Source organism: Leishmania donovani, chromosome 13, assembly GCF_000227135.1.
Source record: "Leishmania donovani BPK282A1 complete genome, chromosome 13".
Lineage (NCBI taxonomy): Eukaryota > Euglenozoa > Kinetoplastea > Trypanosomatida > Trypanosomatidae > Leishmania > Leishmania donovani.
Window position 1 is genome coordinate 323653 of NC_018240.1, and position 21366 is coordinate 345018.

General features: G+C 62.2%; 5 protein-coding genes across 6 annotated transcripts; all 5 read right to left on the reverse strand.

The window, feature by feature from the left end:
- Positions 1 to 913: 913 nt before the first annotated feature.
- LDBPK_130910 (hypothetical protein, unknown function) lies at positions 914 to 4834 on the reverse strand (the record flags this gene model as incomplete). The annotated part of the gene is made up of 1 exon (XM_003859254.1): positions 914 to 4834. One exon carries the CDS (start codon positions 4832 to 4834, stop codon positions 914 to 916), a length of 3921 nt encoding a protein of 1306 aa, XP_003859302.1.
- A 989-nt stretch (positions 4835 to 5823) lies between these two features.
- LDBPK_130920 (hypothetical protein, conserved) lies at positions 5824 to 6924 on the reverse strand (the record flags this gene model as incomplete). The annotated part of the gene is made up of 1 exon (XM_003859255.1): positions 5824 to 6924. One exon carries the CDS (start codon positions 6922 to 6924, stop codon positions 5824 to 5826), a length of 1101 nt encoding a protein of 366 aa, XP_003859303.1.
- Positions 6925 to 7825: 901 nt separating this feature from the next.
- On the reverse strand, positions 7826 to 13060 carry LDBPK_130930 (subtilisin-like serine peptidase; the record flags this gene model as incomplete). 2 transcript variants are annotated; one of them, XM_024473453.1, is made up of 1 exon in its annotated part: positions 7826 to 13060. In XM_024473453.1, one exon carries the CDS (start codon positions 13058 to 13060, stop codon positions 7826 to 7828), a length of 5235 nt encoding a protein of 1744 aa, XP_024329225.1. Both variants share the same exon structure in this region, with proteins under 2 accessions (XP_024329225.1, XP_003859304.1).
- A 2551-nt stretch (positions 13061 to 15611) lies between these two features.
- Positions 15612 to 16331, reverse strand: LDBPK_130950 (hypothetical protein, conserved; the record flags this gene model as incomplete). Its single annotated transcript, XM_003859258.1, has 1 exon — positions 15612 to 16331. One exon carries the CDS (start codon positions 16329 to 16331, stop codon positions 15612 to 15614), a length of 720 nt encoding a protein of 239 aa, XP_003859306.1.
- Positions 16332 to 18283: 1952 nt separating this feature from the next.
- On the reverse strand, positions 18284 to 19210 carry LDBPK_130960 (NADH-cytochrome b5 reductase, putative; the record flags this gene model as incomplete). Its single annotated transcript, XM_003859259.1, has 1 exon — positions 18284 to 19210. One exon carries the CDS (start codon positions 19208 to 19210, stop codon positions 18284 to 18286), a length of 927 nt encoding a protein of 308 aa, XP_003859307.1.
- Between the last annotated feature and the right edge of the window lie 2156 nt (positions 19211 to 21366).

Sequence of the window (21366 nt, forward strand, 5' to 3'; positions counted from 1 at the left end):
AGGTGTGTGCCCCGGCGCTTCTTCGATGGAAGCAGGAGCGGGTAGCACGTGCTTTTCCAGCCAGTGAGCAGATGGGGAGGAGGGCCAAAGACACGGTGTGCCCCCTTCGAGGGCAAGGAAGGCGACACGGCGTGCAGAACGTTAGTGAAGAGAGACTCGAGCTTGTGCAGAGAGAGAAGCAGCTGAAGGTAAGAGGACAGCGCGGGAGAGAGAGTTGCTAGCGGTGAGGCGGTAGCGCGCACGTGCGCTTGCGAGCTTGCGTGCGACGACTGAGAGTCGCGAATAGTCCCCCCCCCCCAGTATTGCTTACATGACACACCCACACATTTTCAATGTGAGGGCGGTGGCTCCCTGCAGGCAACCACCAAGGAGGCGCTATCATAAGGTCAGGGGAAGCCCCTTCCCCTCTTTCCCTATCAGGCGCACAACTACCTTCGCACTATCACGGTGGCCATAACGCAACTGTGTGCGCGTGCATCTTGTTTGCATGGGTAATGTGTTTGTGTACCTTTCCGTCTCGTGCGTGCGCCTGCTTGCGACACGTCTACCGTGTTGAGCGACCGCGCACACACTTCTCCCCTTAGCAGGAAAGGCAGAGATGAAGCGAAGAAATAACAGAGGCCAGCAGCGAAGAGAAGTGTGCATGTCTGCGCAGGGAGAGCGAGGGGAGGCGCCGTCGTGGTGTGGATGGCAGCGTACTACGCCTCCCCCCTCCATACCTCACTCTCCCTCTTCAGCCACGCGGCAGAACTTCTACTGTGCTCTCCCCTCATTATCATCGTCGCCGAGGAACTGCCTCAGCGGAATACACTATAAACTTGTGACTCATGACATAGTCGCCATCGCGGTTGCACTGCCGTCGGTATGGTCGACAGGCCGATTGGGGTGCGCGGCAAGTGCGGCAAGGATGCGCTCAAGGAATGACGCCGAACTGCAGCCACGACCGACCACCATAGTTGGAGTTGCGCGACCGCATCTGGTGGTTCGAGGCGGTGGCGCTTCCATGCGTGAGTTCGTACTGCCGATGCACCGAGTTCATGGGGCTTTCTATGGCGCCTGCCGGGGTAGCGCTCGCGACGTTCGTGGCCGCCTGTGACACGCCGTGGTGTTGCCGCTGCACCTCCGTGTCATTACCACCGCCGCCGCTCGCTGTCCAGCTGCGCGGGATGAACAACGTGCAGGAGGTGGGGCGTGCCGTTCCCTCACTGCGACGGGTGGCCGTGCAGCCAGCCATCTCTCCTGCGACAGCAGGACCGACCCGGAGGGCATCTGCGGACACCACTGCACGCGACGGCTCCCGTGGATAGTGGGACTTGGCGGGCGAAGCGCTGCTTCTGTGCGGCCACAGTTGACGCGCCTTGGAGCCCGAACACCCAGTCGGGATGGTAAGGGCCGGCGGTGCTCGGCACCAGCCAAACCAGAACCGGACGCAACACAGCGAGCTGAGCAGCCACACCAGCGTCTGCGCGACAAAGAACGCGGCTCGCCACGCGGCGCCGACGCACGAGCGCGCGTGGGAGTTCTTCACGAAGCGGTGTGACTGCAGTCGATGCAGCTGCTGTAGAAGGGCCGATGACGAGGAAGTGACCGGATGCCTTGCGCGACCATAGCCGCAGCCACTTACGGTTCTCTCCCCTTCCCATTCGCCAGAGACAACGTCGCCGGCGTCGCGCTCACCTTCAGCAACGCCACCTGAGAGCCACCTCAGCCGCTGCGCAAGCGATGAGTACCACACGGCGCAGTAGAGAGCGCGCCACCACTGCGCCTCCACCGAGTAGGTCCATGCCGCGCCGCCTCCGTCTGACAGCGCCGCAAGCAGCACATCCACATGCACTTGCCAGCACAACCACCGCAGCAGCAGCGCAGCGAGCAGGAACTGGCCCAGTCGCACAACAGGGAAGAAGGCGCCCATCGCTACCCGAATAGAGCCCTCCGCGGACCCCTGGCAGTCCATTCGGGTCAGCGTGGGGATGTCGATGAGGCCAGTGGCTATGACACGGCCAGCCCCGTCCTGCACGCTGAGCTTCTGAGTACCGCGCATGACCGTCCCTGACCCGGCAGCAACTGAGGCGGTGCTCAGCCAGTCGTCCATCGCCGACGTGGCGTTGCCGAGCTCGCGCGACCCGCCTGCACCGGCACCCTTGTCCTGTACACTGGACGACGGCGAGGGCGGCCACCACAGCTGCATTCGCCGCGCCAGCGTCCAAACCCAGTATACGTGCGGGTGCTCGAAGAACCACGTCTGCTTCGTGACGCGGTTGAAGTCCTCGAGGTTGTACGCAACGCGCACGTGGGGGTTGAGCAGGATGATCGGCGCTCGCCTGTCCTGCAGGAGGGCAGCGTGCATTACGTCTTGGCAGATCAGGAGACACTCCGAAGCGAGACAGACTTCATCACGCACCAGCGCGTGGCCAGCGACGGTGGCGCCGTAGGAGGGTGTGAAAGCATGGCGAAACCGCACTGACGGGTGCCGCACACGGTAGTAGACACTGTCTTCCTCCACGCGCAGCGCCACCGGCACGGCAGGCTCCACCTCGCCTTCGTTCTCTGCCTTGACGACTGATTCCTCGAGGCGCATCAGGTCCGGCGCGGTGCTGAGGAGGAGCGTGCGGCTCTCAAGCCGTAGCCGCAGCTGCACCCAGTCCGCGCCGACTGCCGAGGATCGGCGCATCTCGTAGTCCACGGTATGCAGGAGACTCTCGAAGCTACTGCTGCTGTCGCACGTCTCTGGCTTGTAGAACGGAATGTCTGCCAGCCTAGCTATCTCGCGGCGCATCAAGCTCCACGACACACACACCGATTGCAGACGGCGGGCGAGGACCCGTGTGTAGTAGTGCACCAGCGTTGTTGTGTTGAGCAGGTCGTGCACGTCGCCGATGCGGTCGTAGACCGCACCCGAGGGACGCTGCAGCACATCAGGGTGGTGCGCAGCAGCCTCGCTGCGTGCGCCTCCGGTGGCGGCCGGAGCAGACGATGCCGCCGACGGGGTCCGCGCTGTCGTCTCCGCTGCGTCCCGCACGGGAAAGCCGAGGCGATGCGGTGGGGTCGGGGCGAGGAAGAAGCGGCCGCGGATGGCAGCGACGCCGTTCCAGCAGCACTTGACCGGGATGGCTGACGCCTCCGGTGCATGGTCACCGGTGCGCTCGTGCTTGAAGATGCGGTAGAATGCCTCTTGGGTGGAGTGGTCGTCGGAATAGGGCATCTGCGCCCCGAAGGGCTTGCCAAGACGATCGCGCGTGACCCATGTGTCATAGAAGGTTGCGTAAAAGTCCATACCACATGCCATGTCGAAGGTTGTGCCGGTCGCTGCTGACGTGGAACCAGACGGAGGCGTCGACGCTGTGCCCACTGGATGCTTCCGCGAATCACCGTCGTCGTCCTTGACGCCAGCATCTGCAGGCTCATGGTTTGTCTTTGTGACGGAGGACACCCAGCCGTGTGGTCGCGTGCTCGCCGCGATCTGTGCCTCAGCACGACTCTCCAGCAGCGCCGTGATGTCCTGCGGACGGAAGATGACATCATTGAAAAAGAGCACGACAAGACCGTCGGCGCTGTCCTGGGCCTGCTGCTGCTGCTGCTGCGAACTTTCGAACAGGCTCATGCCCTTCTCATAGAGCGGCTCGAGCGCCTTGTTCCGGATGCACGCCATCCACTCGATACGCTCGTGGAAGGACTGACGCTCCACGTAGCCGAGACACGCGCCTTCCGTTGTTGCGTAGACGGTCCGCACACCGGCAGCGTGCAGCCGCGGGATCAGCAGTGTCGTGATGAGCTCGGCCGTCCTATCGGGCGATATGTTCGAGTAGATGGAGACCACGACAGAGGTGGCGAGATCAAAGAAGGGCTTCACCTCTTCCTCCAGAAAGGCGATCAGTGCCTCCGTAAGGTCAGGCAGCACCTCCTCGTTCTTCCACAGGTTCAGGGCAATGTAGAAGTGATCCCAGCCGTGTGTCGGCGTGTGCGGGGCCGTACGACGGGGCACTGCGTAGCGCACCTTGCCTTTTGGAATAGTGATTGTGATGGTGGAATCAGTGTCCGTGTCGTTGGCTGCTGCCGCTGCTGTCCTCTCGTCGGCATCCTCGCCAGTGAACTCCTTCTTGCCAATCACGTCTGCGTGCGGCGGCGGCGCCGCCTCACTGAGCCGCGTCGTGACTGGCGGAGGGACCAACGGGTACGGCACCAGCTGGACGTTGTTGGAGGTGAGAGAGAACAAGTCTGACGAGCCGTGATAATGAAGAACAAGGCTGCTTGGGTAGCGCACCTTCACCACGTCATCGGCCGCTCCAGAATCCGCGGCGTCGTCGTCGTCGTGGCTATGCCCTCTACCACCACCGGCCAAGAGGCTGAGCAGCGACTCGGCAGAGCGCCGCGTCTTCGACTTGTGCTGACGTTGGCGCACCGCCTCCGCACGCGCAGCCACCCTCTCGTTCTCCGTCAACGAGTCGACGAATTTCGAGATTTGCTCGGCGCGTCTGCCCGGTCTGCGCCACAGCTGCACCTGCTCAAACAAGTCCTTCGACGTCAGGGTACGGACATCACGCACGTCACTGAGGCGTGGTGATACGGTGCGGTTGATGTACTCGGAGACGAAAATGTCCGCCACGTACGGGATTTCGAGCCGGTTGAGTGCTAGCGGCGCGGCTCGCCAGTGCGGCGCACGAGACGCAAACAGGAGCGTCCCGACGCCGTGCGCCTCCGCACGCATCTCCTGCAGCTCAGCGGCGTGCGAGTTCTCGAAGTCATCGAAGACGTTGTCGTACAGGGCGGCGATGATTAGCAGCAGCCCGAAGAGGACGAGCAGGGCGGCATGGCGCAGCCGGCTGTCATAATACATGGCTAACAGAGGAGGGTGAGGGGAGAGGGGGAGGCGAAGGTAACCAGCGGAGGAGCCACAAAAAAACGAATTCGAACCAACGAAAAAAAAAACAGGCGAATGCGTGCGACTCGACGAGTAGGCACGCTCAGAGAGCTGCCTGGGCGCTTACCACGCAGACACTTCAGTAAGGATGACGAATTACCGCAAGGGAGCTGCAGCGAGAACACTTGTCTTTGTTTTCGGCTGCTGTGACAGATTATGTGCGGCCGTGCGCGTACTGCGTACCGCAACGACTTTACACGAGAGAGGAGGGCGAGGAGAAGAAAGGAGGGGGGGGAGGCAAGAGAGAGAGGTGAGTGCGGAAAGGCTGAACATCGTGTGCCTCTGCGTGAGTAGGCACACACACACACACACACTTGAGTGCGAGGGTGGATGGGGGTAGGGGCCCCTCGAGCAAAGACGAGCGCACCACCTACGTACATCGGAAATGCAAGACGTTCGTGCCAAGCTGTGCGCTAGGCAACACATCCCAAGGCAGTCGTGCGTCGCCCATAGATAGGCCCCTCGCTTCAGCGTCACGATGGAAGCTGCGGTGGCGTTCTTATTATCCGCCTTTCCTTAAGTTCCTGTGCCTGTGTGCGCTGACGACGGCTCCCGCCGATGTCTGTCTGCCGTCGCTGCAATGGTGCTGACGCCTGTGAAGGGCATGCCTCCCCTCTTCGGCAGCACAGGTCTTGCAAAAACGCTTCTCGCTGATGCTCTCTTCACCTCTGCACACGCGTGCAGGGGGGGGGACACAGATGTGAGAGCAGACACACACACATACGCGCAGCGAGCGAGAGGGGTCGGAGGCCCCTCTCGCGCGTCGTGTCCTGGCGCTGAGCAGCTCCATCAACTACTCGCTGTGCTGCAGCTGCACGTTGTGTTGCTTCGCTCACCTCCACTTGCCGCCGACGTGCGTCACCTTCTCAAACAGAAGTGCACCGCTGCTTGTGCCCTTTGAAAGCTCAGATCACCACCGAGACGGACAGAGACGCCTCAGAACAACCCCCTTGGCCGCCGAGCGATTCGGCCAGCACCACGTCCCCTTCGCCAACCCAACCGACAGCCCCAGTCACCAGCGATACGCGCGGTGCAAGCAGAACCACCGCGGTGGCGTGCTGTGCGTGGCGGGCGATGTCTGAGTAGATTGAACGCGGGAGAACCGAAGATGACATCTCTGGAGGGTGATCCGGCTGCTGACGCTGCGGCTCTGAGTTTACTCCTACCGCGAGTGATACGGCATCCGAGGAGCTGGCCACCCAATCAACACGCTTCGTGACGGCCGCGTACAAGTCGGGAGCGCGCTGCAAGAATGCCAGCTGATCTGGCGTGTACAACCGCTGCACCTCCTCGTGTGCGCGGGTGCAGAGACTCTGAAAGGCCTCGCGCACGGTCCGAACGAGCTCCGCTTCGGCATCCTGTTCCCTTGCCTTCCCGCCGCCAGCGCTGCATTGCCGATGCGACGGGTGGGCGAGTTGGCGCAGCTGGTAGTGCTCCACAAGGGCGGCTCGCACCTCTGCCGCACTCGATAATATGGCAGGGGTGGTGCTCGAAGGGACACGCAGTACTCGCGCCGCCTCATCGCCGTACGCCCACACCCACAACCTGCCGCTGCGCGTGCCCACCACAACGATCGCCTCCCCCGCAATGCGGCTGCCGGCCTCTGCGTCAACGTCGCTGCTAGACGTGACGGCACGGCCGCCGCCCACCTCGAAGACGTCCCCCGGGGCCACACCGAACACCTGCGCACAAAGCAAGGGGCCGGTACAAAAGAAGCTCACCTCCGACGCCTGCGTGAAGAAGGCGAGGTCGCGCAGGATGGCGCCCGACGCAAGCACCGGCGGCTTGGCTGAGGAGGAGGATGACAGTAGACCCTCAGCAAGTCCTGATGGACTGTGCGCCTCGCGCGACGGCGGCTGTCGCAGACGATTCACCTTCGCCACCACTGCACCAACGCTGTGGGCGACTCGTGACAGCAGCGAGCTTGTCTGGCGGCTGCTGCGAATCGTGGTACTATACGGAAGACACGCAGAACGCACCTTTGCGGTAGTGCGAGTCGACTTCATCGGTGCCCCGCTCGAGGGTGGAGAGCTGACAGCCGTCGGTAAGAGTGTGAGGATGGGGGGGGGGCGCGGGCAGGTTTGAGCGCGGGTAGAAAACACTCAATCGTTGCTCTCGAGTGCGAGCAGGAAGAGGTGCCCGTCCGCCCCCCGATGCAGCAGGAGGGGTGGTGAGGGGTGTTTGGTGGTTGGGTTGTAAGGGCGGAAGCAGAGAGCGAGAGAGGGACAGAGCATGAGACAGTGAGAGCCCTCCTCTGCACGTATAGGCAAGAGGTGACGGAGAAGAGGAGGGGGGGGGGCAGGGCGGTGTTGCCGTGGCGGGCCACACCCCGACTACACATCGGAGAAAAACCACCGCAACAGCAACAGGAGCAGACGCAGATCATGCGGCCACGGGCCTTGCTCCACGAACCATGCGCACGTACGCACACGCGCACGTGGTGGGGGTGATGCGTGTGGTGGCACGCGTAAGCGTGGGGCAACTTCCTTCTGCAACCGCGTGGGCCTGTGCGTGGGTGCGTGCCATGACTACTGCCGGACGATCCTTTTCTTCTGCTTTGCTGTTCGAGCCGCTGACCTGGTGGCGGGGGCGCGAGAGCACTGGGGCCGATGGCCATGGCCCGAAGCGCAGCCCACACGAGACCCAGTCGCAGACATACTCCAGTCGCGCTCACGACAGCACACACGCGCCGGCTCTTCCCCTCGCTTGCATCCGGTCAGAGGTGGCGAGATCGAGAAAACGCACAAAGGAAGGGAGGAGGCGCCGCACCACCGTGACGCTCCGACGCCGACGCCCTTGATCAGCTCATCGCCTTTTTCCCACTTCTTCCTGCCGCATGTGTGCATCCTCTCAACAAGCATCTTCAAGAGCGAACACGCCACAGTTGACGAACTCGACAGAGGGCAGTCACGCGCGTTGGCCTCTCCAACGACCACCCCCTGCACGGCACAACCACACGCTCATCACGACAGCTGCACTAACCATGAGCTGACCAAGCACCATCGGATGCTGCAGCCACCGCAGGGCGTTGAGCATGCCGCACAACGGCAGCAGGCTCTCTATCAAGGAGATATGCTGCTCTGGCTGCTGCACGGTCGCAATGCCGCTCCGCCGGCCACGCGCGGGGCGTAGAGATTGTGAGTATGAGTCGCCGGCGGCGCCGGTGCTTGGCGGTGACACATTATGGTCCAGCAGATGTGCACGCCAGTCTCCATGGTACTTCACCATCAAGGCGCGCATCACGTTAGCCGCGGCGCTCTCCTGATGTGCTGCGTAGTCGCCTTGAAAGCGGGTCCCTTCTTTCGGACCATCGACAAGGAACGACGCTGCATCGCGCTCTGTGCTTTCCACCAAAGAAGCCCATAACCGCCACACCACCTCGCCGACGTGCGCACGCTCTGGCGCCGTTCCGAGCAGCTCGTCGAAGTTCGCTGTTTCGCGATCACCTTCAACGCTATCCTCCCCTGCTTTGGGCTCGAGCACGCTGCCTGCACCAGGGGTGGTGTCCGCCGTGCTCCGATGCCGTGCTCGTGCCCACGTACGCGCCTCACACTGGAGCTGGGCAGAGTCCCGCCAGCGGTGCAGGTTTCCCGTGTGCAGCCACAGCAGCAGCTCCTTCACCACTTCGACGCACACGGAGCTCTGCGCCGACTCTGCTTGGAGCAGCCGTTGCCCGTCGGGAGTGCGTGAAAAGCAGTCCCACGTCGCGCAGGTCGTCACGGGTAACGATGGCGAAGCGGAAGGTGGGTAGAGAAGAGCTTCCAACTCATCCAGGGCGGCTTGTGCGTGGTGGTCCGAGGCCGACAGGCAGTCCGAGTCCGTGAAGATCGCTATGCGCCCAGGCCGGAAGCGGTTGGCGGACACGGTGGAAACGAGTGTGGAGGATGGGGGAAGCGTGAGAAAGCCCAGCACACCGTGCGTGAGACTCTGCGTGGCGTCGCTTGCGCCCGTTGCTGCTGGTGCCATTGTGCTGACCTCGGCCGCCTCCAGTCCGCCGATGCGGACGAGACGTCCGTCCCCGTTTGCGACAGGCACATCTTCCCAGCCGTCTTCAACCACAGCCGCCGGCGCCGAGCCGTCTCTTGTGCTGACGACGGTGCGCTTTACGAGGCGCCGCTGCTGCTGCGCCCAGCTTGGCATGACATTGCATATGACAGCCTCACCCTCTTGCGTTGAAGGCATAGCTGAGGTGTTCGATGCGTCGCCGGTGCTGCAGGTGCCGTTACCACTTGGGTAAACGTTGGGCTCACGTACCCCTTTAGAAGCTCCGACCGCGGTAGCTCTCCCTGCCTGTCGCTGCACTGCTGCCTGCGCGGGGAGACGCCATCGCAGCACGCCGGCGGCGCACAGCTGCCCAAGAGAGCGGAGAGCGACCACCTTTGCCGAGGTGACGGTGCCGCCGTGCGAGGCGAATGCGTTGCCCTCAGGCTCGCTCCTCCTCCTCGGGGCGGCAGCGTCGACCAACACAGCGCCGTCTATCACGATGCTCTCGCTCAGCTCAAATGGCAACTCAGATGTTCCGTCTAGAAGCCCCTCGCTGCCCAGAGGGGCTGCGCCATCGCAGTCGCTGCTGTTGGCCGCACTGCCCGACGCGACCGTCACCTCTGACAGCCAACGGTTCCACGACGGCACGTGACTGGAGCCGGCGAGGCCGCGGGTAGAGCCATTTTCCGATTGCCTAAGCGCCCGCAAGTCGCGCACAGCATCCCTGTCGCCATCGGCACCGGCCACCTCGTCCGTCGCGTCGGTGCCGTTGATGTGGGAGAAGCGCTCTGCATCGTATAGGCTTTCGTCGCGCGCCCAGTGCAGCTGCGCCGCCAGATCGGCGCTGTACCAGTCCGTCACCAGAAGAACGTTGAGGCCGTCCGCTGAGCGATCCGCGCCGCCGCCGAGCACCGCACGCGTTAGGAGACGCCGCATACCGCGTGTCAGCGGCCGCTCCGGGTCGACGATGATCAGCGTGCCGATGTGTGCCAGAGTGCCTGCGGGTGCCCTCTGCGCAGTGCGGGAGACGTTGGAGGTGCGCTCTGCAGGGGGCCAGAGCGGTGGGCTATGGCTAGCTGCGATCGAGGTGGCTATCGTGCTCATGTGCAGTAGCGGGAACGTCTCCACTGCCATTCCAAGTGTGTGGCGCAGGTAGAGGTATAGCAGAGCGAGGTTTGTGAATGGGTGATCGCCACCACTCGCCTCGGCGTAGGCGCGCTCGTGACGCTGACGCTGCCGTCCGCGCCGCAGTGCCGCGCCTGCGCCGCCAGCGTCCGACTCGTGTGGGTCGTCGCCGGCGATGAACAAATTCGAGGTGGCCGTCGTAGGGTTGAAACAATCGAGACTTGTGTCGATCAGCACCCGCTGCACCCGGGGCGGCGGCTCCACGACGCGAACAGCGAACGGCACTGTCAGCGCGGGCTGCGAGGAGGAGCTGCCAGTGAAGATATGCAGCGCGCCTTCCACGCTCAGCGCGCGAAACAGATGAAAAAGCGGAACGCAGCGGTCGTGGTCTGCTGGCACCTGCGCACCGTCCCTTGAATGCTGCTTGTCGTGGCCATCGTCACCGTCGGCCGAGCGCCGACCAGCCGCGGCGTCCTTCTCGCTGGCCGGCGAGCTCTTGCCCTTCTTCCGCCACACCGCCACTGTCTCGCGCGCGACGTCGTAGCAAAGATGCGTGTGCGCGGACGCGGGGGAGGAGACGGCGACGGAGAGGCTGAAAGATGTCGGTGGCGGCGACAGCTGCTCTACCACGTTAGCGCGCGTCTGCGATCTGCTCGCCACCACCGTGAGCTCGGTCGCCACGCGTAGAAGGTGGTGTATCCACCGTTGCTGCGTGCTCCACCGCTTCACAGATGAACACACGGCTGTTTGTGTGTGTCGCGGCCCCATTACCGTGGCCCCCTCCCCAGCCACCTCTCCGTCACTGCATGATGCGCGCGGAGAGGCGCTCCGTGCCGTCAAGTTCAGAAGCCGCGTCGGGCTTGTCGAGCCCGCACGGTGGCGGCTCTTCGCACCCTCAAAGAGGAGAGGACAGGCGTCACACTGGTGACTGCTGTTCCGTGATGGATGACCTTCACGCGCACGCACGTGCCCGCTTACCTTGGTGATTACATGCGTGACGTGGATATGCGTCGTTGACCCTCGACGTGCACCTTTGCCACTTGCTGCAGCGGCAGCGTCACGCGTGCCCTGATCTGCGGCAGCGGGCGAAGAAGGGGGGCAGAGGTGGAGAGAAATGTTCAGCAGCACGGGTGTGGCGCCGGGGTAGACTGCTTGGTCGGAGAAGGGCCACCAGTACGCGGCGGGCGGTGCGTCCAGGGACATGCCGGATCTACCCGGCAACGGCGAGTCGCCGTGTGCCTTCCCGTCAGGATCATGAGGAGGCTGACAGCTCTGCGGGGTGCTCATGTCCCCGCTGCTGCTGCTGCTGCTGCTGCTGCTGTTGCTGCAACGTGGAATCCTATAGCCGATGCGCACGCATGTTGGTATGGCGAAAGAGGCGCAGTTGCGCAACGCCTCCGGTGCATCGATGGCCGAGGACGCAGCTGCCTTCGCGACGATGGCGTGCAGCGCGCGGAGCGGCTGCACCTCGCCCGCTCCTTGCGAGAGAATGCTGACTCGCGACAGGCGAAGGTAGCCGGCATAAAGCTTTAGCAGTGGCACACCAGCCAGCACTCGGCGAGGATGCGCCTCTGACGCCGTCGAGGAGGAGTCGCTGTGTAAAGGCGTGGTGGGTGCGGAGTGAGGCCATGGCGGCAGTGATGCGGCGGCTTCTCCCAGAGGAACGGCCGTCCGCAAGATCACCTCACGCACCCGCAGCGAATCGGAAACACGGGCAAGTCGATTCTGACGCACGTCAAGGAAAGAACCACCTCCGGTCATGTTCTGTGCTAATGCTACAGCGGACGTAGATGACCATGCCGCCTCGAGACAGAGCGCCACCACTCCGGCCACGATAGGGGCGGCAATACTCGTCCCAGACGCGGAGCGCAGCTGCAGCGCAGGTGAAGCACTACGTGCCCGTGGAGCCGCAGCGGAGAACGCCGCCGCCGAAACACCTTGGACAGCCCACACGTGTTGGCCGAGAGCGACGAGATCCGGTTTTGCACGTCCTGCACCGAAGGGCAGCTCCCATGTGGTAGGGCCACGCCCAGAGAAATGCGCAACAGACTTGTGACCGCCACCGGCGGCAAGGGAGCTCGCCAAGTCGCCGAGAGTGCGTGACGCCTGCGTTGTCTGTGCCGACCTGCCGTGCCATTCCATCCTCAGGGCACCGACGGCCAACACGCCGGGCATGTCCGCTGGGCTTCGCACGCTGCCGAAGCGCGCCCCGTCGTTGCCGGCGGCCGCTACGACGATGACGCCGTGCTCATGCATCAGCCGGTACAACCTGTCCTGCACCTGCGGGCTACTGTGGTAGTCTTTGCTGCCATAGGACAGGCTAATCACATCCACGGTCTCGTCGCGGCGGCGGATGTGCGCACTGGATGTGTTCCACGCACTGTGCAGGCGACCTGCCTCGCCGTCCTCCGCCTCACGCAGCAGCAGGTCGAGGGCGCGGGCGAGGTGGCGTCGGTTTGTGCGCCCTTGTCTGTCGAAGATACGCAACACGCGCACCGTGGAGTCAGGGGCGAGCCCGATGTACTGATCAGCCAAGGCGAGGTGTGTTTCTCTGTTGCGCCACGCAGTCTCCTCCAGTGGTTCTCTAGGCAGCGGTGCCGACACAGAGAGCTGTCCTGCCAGCACGCTCACACTGCGCGTCCCGTGAGCGCAGCCGGCATCTTCGCACGCCACGCCAGGCACGACACTCGTACAGGTAACGGAGTTACGGCTGCGCTCAGCGATGCCGGCACACAAACCGGTCTCGAGTAACGCCACGCGAACGCCACGTCCAGAGAAGCAGGCGAGGCGCTCTGCAGCGTCCTCGGACGCGACGAACTCCGTCAAGTTTCTGATGCAGTGTGCGCCATACTTACCAAGGTAGTACTTGCGGGGATGTATGCTCGGCCCTTCGGCGTGCGCATCTGTGGAACGGTGTGCAGCCTGCACACTCAGCGGCCACGGCCCTTCCGCGAGAGGGAACGACGGCAGCACCAGTAAGAGTGCGGCGAGAATATGGATGGTGAGCAGCCGCAGGGCAACCACCGCCTCCATCACCACTACCTCAATCGGAGCGTGCTTGTGACCTCACACCCGCGCCCTCTCTGCCAGCCAGTGTTAACACACCACCACCTTGGTCGCTGGGAGAGGGTGAGGGTGAGGGAGTGGCGGTGCAGTGGCTACGCAGCGTAGTCGCGTTTAGGCCCGCGCGCCTCCGTGCGCGCGCTCGTGCGTGGAGGGCTGTGCTGAGCAGGCCGATGCTATGGCCACGAGTAAACGCCACAGGCCGCGCCTTCTTCCGCTGGCGGATGGAAAAAGAAGGAGGTCAGATGAGAGAGCCGGGGGGAGGGAGGGAGGAATGGAGACTGAGAAGGCTCGAAGGTGTGCCTGTGAACCGCACACGGGTTTGCGCGCCTGCGGGGCTGTGTGGGCGCGCCCAGTGCGCAAGGCTCACATCCATGCGTTCGGGGGCGAGAGCACACACCAACACGAGGAGCAACGGAAGCAGAGACAGACGTGAGTGCACGCGAGAGAGAAGTAAGGCGGAGGTGTACGACACGCTATGGACAGGATCGGCACCGAGAGGGAGAGGCAGCGAGGACGGTTGCACTGCAACGCGCGAGCCGCGTCGTGACGGGTGTTACAGGGTAGCTGTTCTTGCTGCAGTGGTGGCGGCGTGTGGGGCAGTGGCAGCAGGATGCTCAAAACATTCTGCTGCTGCGCGGCCTGCGGTCGCCGTCGCCGTCATGGCCGCCACCTGTGCGGTCTCTTTGGTCTCACTTGGAAGTTCGCTCCTGCAATCAAGCGAGGTGGTTTTCGCAGGGACATCGGCGGGCCGGTGCGCACAATGCCCGCCTGTGAGGCTCGGCTCGTAGCTAGAGTCTGGGAGAATTAACCGGAGTGTGGCGCCGCCTTCTGTTCCACAGTCAGCGGTGTGCGCTTGGTTGCCTCGCCCCTGCCACTCATGCTCCGCACCTCCCCGCCTTCTTGTTGCTGCGGCTGCGCTGTCTGCGCATGAGGAGCATGTCGTGGTAGAGGCCGGCCGCTGTGCAGCTGCTGTACGAAGTGTAGCTCGACAGAGTCCTTGCCACACGCCAGCACACGGTGGTTTGGCCAGCCACGACGGTCCTATGAGGAGGCGGCCGATGATTTTCGTGGAGATGACGAAGACTCTTCGATGACGCTGTCGGTCTCGCAGCGGTGGTGACGGAGATGGTGGTGGCGTCGGTAGCCATCGAGAGATGGATGCGGGCAGTGCCGCTCATGCTGACGATAACAACCCAAGAGCGAATACAGGCTGCAGGCCCACTTATCGAGCTCCGGGTCAGCTGGGGCGACAGAGTGCGACGACGAGGAGGCGGTGGCAAATCCAGCACCGGCGCTGCCGCAGTGCCTCGGAGGACATGCATGGAACAGCGGTCGTTGCAGCCGTCGTGATCGGGGAGGCTGCAACGTTTGGGAAAGCCGCTGGCGCAGGTGACGGCGTCACGAGTGCGGGGGAGGCGTTCGCGGACAGGGGGCGGGCTGGTGGCCGCTGTGGTTGCGCAACTCTCGCACCATCGTTCTCCTTGTTCCAAGAGGCACCGTTGCAACGAGCTAAGGCAGATATCACGGCGGCCGGCGACACCAGCGCGGCACCGCCTGCAGCGCCTGAGGCCGGGGGAGAGGCGACAAGGAGCAGGGGCATGGTGACCGACCGCTTGCTGCTGCGCAAGTCATCGTCTTCGGTGAACAGTCCGGCGCGCACGAGGGCCGCGAGGGACAGCGGTGGGCTGTAGAGTAGCTTGAAGAGACAGATGTCAATGTCTTCGAAGTTGCACGGCCGTGCGCTGGGAGGCGACGTCATCATGGCAGTGCGCAGCACCGTCGACGGTGGAAAGAAACGCGCAAGAGATGAAGAGCAGCAAGACAGCTGGCGAAGAGCAAGAAACAACGAGCGAGCGGCTGCTGCATTGAAAGACACCAGCGGGTGCAGCAGTGAGTCTAGATCGGAAAGGACGAGAAGATGGAAGCAGGAGAGGGAGAGAGACAGTACACGATATATATATATAGAGAGAGAGAGCGAGGGCATCCATGTGCAGCCCTCTCACTCAAGCGCAAGTGCGGTGAGCGGGTGTGTGGGAGGCGCAGAGCTGCGTGGAGATGCGTGTTGTCCACAGCACTCGCCGAATGCCGACGCGCATTGCTGCGCGCAAGCGCCGAAAAAGGGAGAACATGAACAAACACGCCATCTCCCCCCGTGCCCACGAGTGGGAGGCAGCGTTATCGGCCAGCGGTGGCGCGTTGGCATGGATCCCGGCGCTTCTTCGTTTCGCTGTCGTTGGGGGGGGGCAAGCAACGCTGGCGGTGTAGCTGGGCCAAGCTACACGTGTGATTCCATGCGGGGAAGGCGTCAGTGTCCTTCTGTTGCGTTCGCGGAGCTGCGGGGCGTTTGTGTGTTCGGTGCGCGTGTGATGGGCGCTTCTGATTTACATAAAGAAAGGGAACGTGAGCAAGACGCAGGGAGGGCGTCACGTATGTGGGGCCCCGCTGCCACTGCGGCTGATAGACAGAGTCGGAGGACAAGACATGGGCCTGCATCGCACCTAGAGACACACCTCGCAGGCTAGGAAGGGTTCAAAATCATCGGCGGGGCCTGCGTGTTGTTCGTGAGCAGCTGCATCGCCAGCCACCGCAGCGGGTTCTCCGGCTTCTGCTTGGCCAGAGCCGCCAAGGTGGGCACCAGCGCCTGCTTCAGATTTGCCTGCACGTACTCCCGCGACACGGCCGACGTCGGCACATCCTCGGCCAGCATGCGAGGGAACAGCAGTGCAACGGACTTCTTTGCTCCGTTCGCCGTCAGCGACGTCCAGAGGGGCAGCTTGCGACCCTGCACATGATGCTCCCCCAGGAACGCGTCCAGCGCATCGGCGTCCTCGCCGAACAGCTGTGTCTCGATGAAGGACTGCAGCAGCTCATGGCACTTTGTGCGAGCCAGGACAAAAACATATGCCGTGCCTACCAGGTCATGCGCCGCCGGCAGCAGTGACGTGGGAAAGCCGGTTGACGTCGGCGCACCATCAGCCACCGCCTGTGCAGGAGGCACCACAGCCGGTGGCACAAGCGACCGGTCCAGCTCAATCGCCATCTTCTCTGCCATTTCGCAGTTCAACAGGCGCAGCTCTTCACGCACAACGATGAAGCCGGCATCGTAGAGCTTATACCTGAGGTACTGCACAAAGTCTTGCCTGCGAGCGAAGGCGGGCGTGACGATCAGCAGTGCCTTACTTACCGTGCCGCCGAGCGGGTAAGAGCTGGCGGTTTTGCTGTCCACTGCAGACGCCATTCGCTAAGGCCTTTCGAGAGGAAGAGGTGGTGGTGATGGTGGCGGTAGCGTGTGTGTGTGTGTGTACGATGCCGTTGGCCCAAAGAGAGAGAAGACGACTCCTATGGGTCTGAGACGGAGACCGAGAAACTCGCGGAAAACGAAGGGAGACTGGATTTCGGTTAAGCGCGTCAAAGGCGCGGTCAGCCAAGGGTTTGCCGGGAGAAGCGGGTGGAGCGGGGGGGGGGGAGAGTGGAAGCAAGGGGGGGGCGTGGTTCCGCGGAGCGAGCACCAACCGCACTGTCTTCACAGCCGCCCTTTCCTCCTTCCATCGTGCATGCGCGCTTCGTCATGCAATTCGCGGGAGAGCGAGTGCGAGTTGTGTGTAGGTAGAGGGAGGGGAAGGGGGGAGGCGGAGTGTTGCTGGCCATTGGGCTTGAGGCTCCCAGATGATCACCACTGCTCTGGATGCACGCTGCCCCCCTCTCTCTCTCCTCTGTCGGTAATGTGGCGCTCTCGCACGTGTTCGTTGTTTTTTATGAGCTTTATCGATTTCTCCTTCACATTTGTGTGTGCCTCCCGTCTTCCTCATCTGCCTCCGAGCCCCCTGTCTCCATGGAAGGGGCAGGCCGCGAGGGCGGAGCGTGCGTGGATGAAAGTCAGATATGCATCAGGGGCCCGCTCCTGCCGCCTCCTTTTCTCGCCTCGTACTCTCACGGGGCCAACAGCCACGAGCATGCTGACACCGTCACGTGCAAACGCGGTGGCGCGGTGAACGCCAAACATTCTCCTCATCTGCATCGTCACTGAAGACGCACACACACACACACACATGCAACAACACGAAAAGAAAGTTCCCGGTGCGCGAGGGTTCATCTGCGACATGAAATCGGGCAGCACTTGGAGGCGGCAAGGCGTTTCGACGTCATCACCGCCACCGCCACCGCCACCACACGACACACACCCGCATCCACCACCACGCCTACAGAGGTGCTTCAAAGACAGCGGGGCAGAGAAAAAAAAAGGGCCCCGCTCCAACTAATAGCAAGAGGGCGAGCGAGCGACAGAGAGCGACGGAGACGGGAGAGGAGTCACGCACAGCTGACCAGGCGACGACGACGAGCCGGACAGACGGAATGAAGGGGGGGGCGCCCAAGGATAGACCGGGAGATCCGCAAGCGTGATCAGGGAGATGCGTGCAACACGACAAGGCACACTTAAGACCACATGCACGAACCAGAAGTCTAAAACCGCCGGGCCCTTTCCTTCACAGCGCGTCCGGTTCTCCGGATACACCACACCCCTTACCCTCCGCTCTGCCCTCATAAAAGCCCCCCACCCCCCGACTGCGTGGTGCGAAGCAGCAGCAGCAGCAGCAGCCGAAGCACACGCCGGTAGAGCAGTGCGCCGACTCCGTCATCGGAGCACGGCCCCAGCCCCAAACGCTGCCCACCCGCCCCCTGAGCGGGTCGCCTCACAGCCGTTCCCATTGTGCCGGCCGCCACGCGGTGCACCCGCCCCATCGGGGGGGGGGGCACTCGGGCCTCCCCACACCAGCGGTGGGCACGATGAGGGCCGGGGGTGGGACACGCTCGAGTCGTGATGACATCTCGCCCATCATGTGGATGGCACAGACGTGTTCACGGTCGCAGGTTGCTCCGACGCCACGCCATCCACGGGCCTCACCGCCACCACGCGCAGCGATGTATCGTGCAGACCTCCTTTGCGTCGCAGGCACTGGACCCTGTCACTGCCAGAAGTGGATCGGCATGGGCAGGGCTGCAGTGTGTGTGTGTGTGCTTGTGTGCGTGTCGCTCACACGCGTATGCCGTGAGTCACCAGTTGCCTGCTTCCATTCGCATTCGCATTCGCACGTGCTTGTGCGCCCTCGTACCCGCCAACACGAAGAAAGGGGGGAGCAGCGACGCTGCTGGCAGCTGAAGCGCCCTTCTTCCTGTTGGTACCATGAGCCGTTAGAAGTTGAAGATGTTATCGGCGGTGTAGCCGATGCGCTCCAGGTTCGGCTTGATCGCCATCTGGACCATCGGTGGTGGGCCGCACATGAGCGCCATGACCTTCTTGATCCCGGCGTTCTGCGGCACGCTGTCGCTGCCGAGCATGTCGGGCACGGGCAGGTGCTTGCGGAACATCTCCTCGCGGACGTAGCCAATATCGTATTTCCACTCTGGCGTGGCCTCGCGGTCGATGGTGTACCATACGTGAAAGCGGCTGTCGTTGGCGGCCGCCTCGTCCAGCTCCTTGCGCAGCAGGATGTCACGCTCCGTCTGGTTGCCATACACAAGGAACACCTTTGTAGGGTCCTCCTTGTTCTTCTTAATGGCGTGGATGATCTGCAGAATCGGGGTGATGCCAGTGCCGCCGGCGATGGCCGCATAGGCGTCCACTTTCTCCGTGACGATGCCCTTGCCCGGTTTGTGGATGCGCGAGGTGCCGTTGCCCAGGTAGATGAACTTGCCCTGCGGCCCACGCATTTCTATCTTTTCGCCGAGCTTCATGTGATACATGTACTGCGACAGCCGGCCGCCATGCGGGAAGCTGGGGTGCACGCCGGCGAAGTACACCTTGATCATGAAGTCCACGTAGCCCTTCTCGTCGTCACTGGAGATGGGAGTGTAGGAGTGCGTGACTGTCTCCGTCTTGCCAGCCGTCGTGCAGTCGGCGCGGAGCACAATGTGCTGCCCAATCGGCAGGCCGAGCGTCTGCGTCTCGTTCTCGAGGGCGAAGCGGAAGATGAAGGTGTCATGGGTCACCTCTGTGCGCTTGATCAGCTTAAAATGCTTGAACATCGTCGGGTCCATGGCCACCTTCGTCGTGCGCGTAAACATGAACGCAAAGAAGGCCGCCATGCTGAAGGCGATGATGACGAGAACGCCGACCATTTTCTCTTTAAAGTAATATGGCAGAGAGAGGAGGGGGGAGGGGGAGGACTCCGTGGCGGTGTGGGAGAGCGCCACAGAGAGTCAGAGAGAACATAAAAGTGGGCGAGAACGCACAGGCGATCCAAAAGAATTCACTAAGGAAGAGAAAACGGACAAACAAAGAGCCGGCTTTGGTGGCCGCGACGATAATACTAACGATGAGTGCGCCGATGGAGAGGTGGTGGCGGTGGTGGTGGTGTGTGGTGTGAGGGGCGATGGACTTGATGAGAAGGAATCTGAAGAAAAAAAAATAGCGTTTTCTAAAAGGGTAGGCGGGGAGAGAAGCGGGTGTTTGTGGGGGGTGTGTGGTGGTGGGAACAACGCGGCGGCACGGTGATGCGCATCAAGAGTTGCAGTGCGTGTGTATGATTCATGTTTGGTGATGACACACACACACACACACACGCACATGCATACGCACTCTCAGTTCGCCAGAAGCCACGAGAATCTCTATCTCTCGTGGCCGTCGTCGGTTGCGGTCCATACATGGCAGAGCACCGTCCGTTTCTTCCTTTTCTTGGTTTACATGTTACTGGCCAAGTCAGTGGCCGCTACCGTCGAGTGTGAAGTCCCGGAAGGCGCGGGAGGTGTGCCATCCACAACAAACGCAGAGAAACACCCCCCCCCCCCCAGCACACCAAACATCCGCGAATCAAAGGTGCCTTTCACTACCGGCACAGGGGAGGCGGAGCAGAGAAGATGCGCAGCAGAAGAGCGAGCGCGGAGAGCGACAACCTCTCTGTGCCCTAAGGAGGAGGATCGTGCGAGGTAGTAGGGTGAGGAAGACAGAGCGATCAACGATGACGAAAGGAAAGACGAGAAGGATAAGGGCGCACGGCGCCCCTCCTGTTACAGTTCCAGGCACGCGTAAAGAAGATACATGGCCAGGTGCACACATTACATGCACACACACACACATCGGTAAAAGGGAGGAGGCAGGCATGATGCGACATACGCACCCGACACATGCATGTGGGAGAACATATATATATATATATATAACTATATAGGAAAACGCAGACGACGCCACCCCCCAAGGGGGATTGAAGCCATTATCCAGGAGTTTCAACACTCCCTCGCCGATGTGCAGCCTTCCAGCCCTCCCCCAACGCCTCAGCTTCCCCCTTCTCTTCAACAGGTCCCTTACTCCCTCTCTCTTCATCAATGCGGTCAAACAACGACCCCGGAGTAGGAAGGGAGAGGGAGGGGGAGGAAAGGAGGCACATGACTGCCCGCGCTACCTTTTATGGAGTTTTCCGAAGGATTTGATCAACTACGCTTAGAAAGCAGCTGGGCAGAGAAGGGGCGAAGGACTCCGCAGAGCGAGACGCTCCCTTCTAAAAGGGATGAGGGGGAAGGAGAGGAGAGCGCACGAGCAACGACAACGCGCGCCAGTGCAGCTTAAGATGAACACGAATTTATTATAGACGGCACGACCTTGGGCGGAGAAGCAGCCTGTCCGCGGATGCGTATTTTGGTTTCCCTTCTTTTTTCTTCGCGCCCACCCGCCCTACACGTGGCGGATTCACAGAGGGGAGGGAAGAGGTAGATGCATGATACGCGATAACAACGAGCGAAACAGAGACGAGATGGCTGGGGAGGGGGAGCGAGGGAGGGAGAGGGGGGGGGGGATACCGAAGCACGAGACAAGGCGGGCATGTGCCCGTGTGGGGTCTATCAAAGGGAGAGAGAATCAGGAGGAGGGCGGAAAGAGTAGGAGGCCACGTCCAACGTGGTCTTCCGTCTGCGCCTGCGCCCCACTCCTTCCTTTTTCTTTTAGTTTGACCGATGACAAACGTTACACAACGTATAGGAACACGGCACCAACCGAAAAGGAATGTATCGTACAAGAGATGCGCATACGTTTTAGTGATGGCTTTCTTCTGATCCCCGTGAGAGATTCGCGTATACGTGTGCGTGCGTGTTTCGTGAGGAAGGAGAGGGGCAGGGAAAAGGAGGGAGTTGGCAAGGAGAAGAGAGCCCAAGAGAACAGAGGCCCACACCAAAAAGAAGACAATCAAGACACGTTTTTGCGCGTGCAAGAGATGGGAGGTACACACAGAAACACACAGACAGATGGGCAGACCGGCAGTGTGTGTATTTTTTCGTCGCTTTCA